This window comes from Papaver somniferum, chromosome 9, assembly GCF_003573695.1.
Source record: "Papaver somniferum cultivar HN1 chromosome 9, ASM357369v1, whole genome shotgun sequence".
In the NCBI taxonomy this organism is placed as follows: Eukaryota; Viridiplantae; Streptophyta; class Magnoliopsida; order Ranunculales; family Papaveraceae; genus Papaver; species Papaver somniferum.
Window position 1 is genome coordinate 59,394,846 of NC_039366.1, and position 6,693 is coordinate 59,401,538.

At 34.8% G+C, this 6,693-nt stretch overlaps 1 protein-coding gene across 1 annotated transcript; it reads left to right on the forward strand.

Moving 5' to 3' along the window:
- The first annotated feature begins 2,252 nt into the window (after window positions 1–2,252).
- Window positions 2,253–4,035, forward strand: LOC113313992. The gene is made up of 4 exons (XM_026562762.1): window positions 2,253–2,407; window positions 2,505–2,687; window positions 2,780–3,010; window positions 3,235–4,035. Exons 1-4 carry the CDS (start codon window positions 2,405–2,407, stop codon window positions 3,553–3,555), a joined length of 738 nt encoding a protein of 245 aa, XP_026418547.1. The 5' UTR covers window positions 2,253–2,404; the 3' UTR covers window positions 3,556–4,035.
- The last annotated feature ends 2,658 nt before the right edge of the window (window positions 4,036–6,693 follow it).

The following is a 6,693-nucleotide window of genomic DNA, read 5'->3' on the forward strand; positions in this document are numbered from 1 at the left end:
AGCATGCAATTTATATTATTTATTTTTCTTCTTTTCACGGTTTTTATATGAAAATACTTTGTATTCCTCTCTCCTAAATTAACAATGTTATCTGTAGATATTTGGTTTTCTTGTTGCTCATATAAAAGGTCTGTTTCCAAATTTCTTTGTTTGGCTACCAAACAACTGTAAATTGTATACAAACCCTAAACACAAAGAGTTCACACTTTTTGGTATTAATAATGTACGTCTATCTTAGGCACAATTTACTTGTACCTCTAGGAAACCATCGTCATTCGGTAATGCAGTTGGCAAATTGGTCGTATGAATATGTTTTACCTAAAACACAAATTTGGTTAAAAAGACCAAAATCAAAATTCCTGGGTGAAATGGACAGTTAGATTTTGATACTGTTTAAATGGACAAAAATGTAAAAATAGGCAGGATGTAACCAGTTTCATCGTGTCCATTTTCAAATATTTTTTCTTATTTTTAATTTACACAGGATGTATCTAGTTTCATCCTTGCTATTTTTTAAATTTAAACTAGGATGAAACCTTACTATTTTTTTTTTGCCATTTCACCCAAACTATTTTTTACTCGTCCATTTGAACTGTGATTTGAAAATATTTGGATAAATGACCCATTTTCCGTACCTAAAATGGGGTTCGATTCATCTGAATTACCATGCAAATTCGGTGGTGTGTATTTCTTGCTTATTCATACAACTTTAATTCATACCTACTCGTATGAATTTTACAAATTCCAAATATAGAAGAGCCAACTAATAACCCATTCAGAGAAGATTAGCTAGCATGAATCCTGCACAAAGATACATTTATAAATCGAGAAATTCCCACACAAAAAAAGAAACTACACTGATAACTGATTAGAATTTAGACGAGTCGGATACACTTTCTGACAGTGTGCTGCTGACACTAGAATTAGTATCTGACAGAGAGATGCACTACCCATGATATTACTGAAGAGCGAAGAATGTGATGTTCCACATATTGATTCAGACTCGACTGTGATACATCCAATCTTTCTAACTAAAAATGCGGTATCTGACGGTTACATAATCCCAAAATTCAAGCATGATGATTTGCTTTGGCGTGAGTGGGTTAGGCTGCCATCATCATCATCGTCACCTTTTTGATAAAAAAAGAAAGAAGGTATAAAGAGCTGGATAAAACAGTTTTAAGGTCACCAATAATTGATGTCATAGCTTAACCACACGTGTTTATGGTCTGAAGGAATCATTGGTCCAGATTATATTAGTTGGAGAGTGACTGTGACAGATAAGATAATCCATGCTTGTATAAAGTTGGAGGGACTGGATATCACCACCGATGTAAGCTCATTATTATGCACTCACCACTACGTTATAATTACCCTCTCCACCGTCAGATGCTCCTCTACATTCCACTTTACCAAATTGAGCTCTGATAAACGGCTAAGATATAAGGAGGTCAAATGGAACAGACAAGTTTGTTTGGAGATTTAGCTGAGGTGTATAGTTTATGATAATCACTTTAATTATTTATTTAACTAATCAACAATGATTGAAAAGAAAGGTAGTAATTATTATTCAGAGTTTAGAGATTCTTTAACACTGAACTGTTCCGACATGCCATGCTGCCTTCAGATTTTATTCGTAAACTGTCCTGCCTGTGATAGACCCCCCCTAATGAACTAGGATCAGTGTACTTAACCCAATTTAATAAGAAACTTCATATGCAATTGAATGGATACATTATGCAAGCGAATCTGCTGAGACACATTTACATAACATAGTTCTACTTAAGTTCAGGGTTCAGTGGGAGAAACACCTGCGACCATTCTCAGCGGGTGCCTTTGTCACAAGTGTCATGTCTGGACGCCTCATAGGCATTTCGCAATGAGCGCAGGCCATGTTAGCAATCTTATGCTTTTCATATGCTGTTAAATACAAATAGCACATAGGATAAATACACAAATTAATGAAGATGAATGAAGAATATGAAGAAGAAAAAAAACACGGTGGTGGGACTGGGATCTTTAGATGGTGAAGAGACGCAAAGAAGAGTCCAAGACTTCCGAGTAGCGTGAGAGCCAAAAACATCTCTTTCTCTTAACTTAACTTTTGTGTTCTTACTTATTAATCTAACGGCTCAGCAAAGAACTGAGCCACCACAAATCGGTATAGCCGTCGGATGATTAAAAGAGACTGATGACATGTTTATATAATCCTTGTCTCTTGTTCAAGGCAGCATTGTTGTTGTGTTGTTGATTTCTAAGTTTCAAGTCGGTTAAGCATCTCTCTCTCTCTCTTTCTCTCATTCTCACACTCCCTTTCCTCTCTTCTCCCCAAAACCTAATCTTCACATTTTCTTCTCATAAATCTAAACAAAAATCAAACATTCTTGAGGCATTCGTCCAACTAATGGTATTGGAGAAGTTGTTGTTTTCTAAATGAAATATGTTTTTCTTTTCTGTCTTTAACAGTTGGTTCATGAAAATGTTGTGTGTTGTTCGTAATGCAGGAGGAATCAATGTTGGTACCACCATGGCTGGAAAAGTTGTTGTCAACAAATTTCTTTACAGTGTGTAAGACGCATAACGATTCATCAAGAAGTGAATGTAATATGTATTGTTTAGATTGCAATGGCGATTCTTTTTGCTTCTATTGTCGATCCTCTAGGCACAAAGATCATCGTGTTATCCAAGTAAGTTCCCCCCAAATTTTGGTACTTTAATTGAATTTTGGTACTATATGTATATTAGTGAGCAGTAATGAAAATGTGATGATCAATGACAGATAAGAAGATCGTCGTATCATGATGTAGTGAGAGTGTTAGAAGTTCAAATGGTGTTGGACATTAATGGTGTACAAACTTATGTGATAAATGGTGCTAGAGTTTTGTTCTTGAATGAACGACCACAGCCGAAAGCTGCTTCCGGTACCAGTACTAAAGGTGTTTCTCATATTTGTGAAATTTGTTGTCGGAGTCTTCTCGATCCTTTTCCATTCTGCTCTCTCGGCTGTAAGGTAGGTAATAATGATACATTGTTTCAATTTTAGTTCTTACATTCCCATTTCCATCTGCATTGTCGATTGATCATTGAATTCATCTTTTTCGAATAAATTCATGCATGACGACTATGATGATTAACATCGTTATGTATTTAGTCACCCACTATATAGTTGGGAAATTAATGGGGTTGCTTAAGAATTGATTTATCATTTATTTGTATTATTTTTTGAAATTAAAGCTTGTAGGAATAAAAAGAAATGGGTATGCCAACTTTACCAATAAAGATCAAGATGATGATTTAATAGGATGTAAGAATCAAGGAATGATATCAAAGATGATGAAAATATCAAGAAATCACAGTCGTCAACAACAACAACGACAACAACATCGCGATCATGATCGTAATCATAATCAAACTCAAGAATTGCGTGAAGGAATACAACACGATATGTACCCATCACCTCCCACGCCACCTCCGCAGCCTCCTCCTTCTCGTCACCCATCTTCGAGAAGCAGTAGAAGAAAAGGTATTCCTCATAGAGCACCCTTTGGGCCCTAATGAAACCCTTAGCTAGAATGTATATAGCTAATATTCTTCTAACTCATCAATTCATCCCCATTCCATTTTCTGTTTACCTTACCTTTCCTTCCCTTAAAGTAAGGATTGGGTGCCCTTCTTTAAACAACACTATTGTGTAGATGAAGTAAATTCATTAATTAAAATGAACTAATGTTGAATTGTCAATCATAGAAATTGATTGATCAAGGTTCAAGGTGTAAATTGTGTAATAATTCAATCCTATAACATTAATGAAAAAAACGCAATATTGTGAAGTTAGATATACCAGGTATTATGATGGGTTCAGATGCGACATCTCCCGAGTAATTTGCGCTTTTTATTTCGTGATTATTTCTCCCAAGTAGAAATCCAATGATGCTTGCGCTGCTATTCTAGCATCGGGAATATAAAGGTGTGAAGAGGGTTTCATCTGTTGTCTAAAGTTGAGATTTGTTTCAAGATTATTTCTCGATCAATGTATCATTGCCATTTGAAAAAAAGATTCACTCATTGTGAGTAATAGTATATCATGTGTTAAATGGTTGTTTGCGATGTTACTAGATATAAAATGTTGGAATAACATGTGAATAATTTATTTTTCTAATTATTTAGTGAACGATATACATACAAGACTACTGATAATAAAAGAAAGTTCCCGACATGCTGGGATTACAGGATTATTGTACTGTTGCTAAAGAACTTGGGCGCAAAACTGAAAAACTACCATTCAAGTATCTTGGAATGCCTGCTGGAGCTAATTTTAGAAACACTGCTATTTGGGATTATGTCTTGGACATGATGGAAATAAAATTAGCTTCTTGGAAGAAGAAATTTTTGAACAAAGTAGGTAGATTAATTCTTATTCGGAGTTGTCTCTCTAGCTTACACATCTATTATCTCTTTTTGTTTCATCTTCCAGTGAGTATAGAGAAGAAGATGACAAAAATTATGAGAAATTTTCTTTGTGGAGCGGTTGAAGGTGGGAAGAAGATGGCTTGGGTACGATGGACTAAGATTTGCTTATCTAAGAAGTGTGGTGGACTAGAGAATAAGAATCTTAGAACTACTAATAGGGATTTTTTTTATCTAAGTGGGTGTGGCGATATACTAAACAGAAAAGAGCTATATGGAGAAGGATTGTTCTTCAAAAGATTAAAGCTAAAGAGGAGATAATTCTTCCTAAAGAAGATAGGTCAGCTCAGTGTAGAAGTTTATGGAGGAATGTGACAAAAATGGTACCTGATTTAGAACACCACATAACCGTTAAAATCAGAAATGGTAAAGGTGTTAGATTCTAGCATGATAGATCGGTGGTTTTCGGGTGTTTGAAGAATCTTTTTCCTGAAATTTATAAGGCGGTCTGAGACAAGCAGATATGATTTATCAAGGAAGACGACAGGATTATTTCAAGAAGAGTTTAAACGGGAATGAGCAGTTGGAGTGGGATTTACTTCGCAGGGATTTAGGAGCAGTTCCGATGTTAGTAGATGGAGATGACGAAATTGAGATTTTAAACAACTTCAGCACCAAAACTTGTTATGATGCTTTTGCAGGGGAAGTGCAAGAATGCAACTACTAAAAATATCTCTGGAAAAAGTACATCCCGCCTAAAGTTATCTTCATGTGTTGGGCGATCTTCAACAACTCTTTTCTGACACGAGAAATGCTCAATTATAGAGGAGTCGAACTGGACAATACTTCTTGTCCACTGTGTAACTCAGAAATTGAGATGACAGATCACCTTTTCCTGCACTGTTCTTATACTTTTGAAGTGTGGGATTATTTCATAAAAGCCTTCCGTATTTCGTGGCCTTTACCAACAACTATTTGGAGTTTCTTTGAAGCTTGGAGATGGAACGTTCTTAACGGCAGAAGTATAATATTTTGGAAGCTATTTCTATATGCAGTGATGTGGAACATCTGGGAACATCAGAATGGACGTCTTTTTGGGGGAAGGGCGAAGTCTGTTTATGAAATCATAGTTTTGATCAAACAAACATTAGTTTTGTGGAGTTGTGATGTAGGCACCTTCAAATCTTGTGGCTGCAACTAAATCCTCCATAACTGGGAATTAATTTTGCATCTATAATGTGATACCATGGAGAAGGAACTTTCTATATGGCAGAAATAAGATGGTTTGGAAACTATTTCCTAGGGGAATTGGTTTAGCTTCTGTTTTGTGATCTGTAATCCTTTCTTTTATCTGATTGGAGTGTACTTTGTGTATTTGGCTTTGCCTTTGTTTTAATATAAACTTTTTTATTCGAAAAAAAAGATTAATGTACTATTGAATATTCAAGATTAGTATAGTTAAGTATTTTAACAACTTAAGATGTAAATTGAGATATTCGGATTTAGACTGCAAGTATTACGTTTCCGAAGAATCAAATTATCATGTACCAAATAAAAGCGAATCTCACAAAAAAACCCAAAATTGAAAATTTCGGTGTTTTGTGATGTGTATGACATTTCTTTTTTCTAAAAGAAATGGGGGTTTTTGTTATCTCAAGGGTTAGGTTAAGTTACTAAGTAGGACTTTAAGAAACATATAACTTCTTGTTTAACTCAAATTTCAATATATATGAATATTGTATGGAAGGTATACCCAAGGTAGTCAATATCGTTTTTACCTGCCGATATTATTGGTATTTATCGTGTATCGTATATTTTTTTACGATATCTAAAATATCAGTGATACAAGGATTGAACGATAAAAATGCTCTATCGGCCGACACAAACCGATATATCGGGTTCTCCGATGTACTGATAATATCAGTAAGGGTAATTTGGTTAAATAAAGTTTTAGATCTGAAAATATGTAAAAAAAAAACTTCCTCTTAATAATCTTCTTCTTTTGTACCGTTGAAAACTCATCCGATTCAAGAAAGAAATTTACAACTATTTCATTTTTTAATGAGTTTATTATCTTTGAAACAACTATGGTTCTTTATTGCTCCTTGTCTTTCTTATGAGGGTTTATCAAATGAGAATCATTACCGTTGACGTTTTTATCTTCAGCATCATCAATTCAGGTTAGTAGCAACGACGGGGTCATCTGAAATACAAGTAGTAAATATGAGATAGATAGTGGAATGTGATTGAATTTGTACTGTGCATCATGTGACTCCAATTTATTTG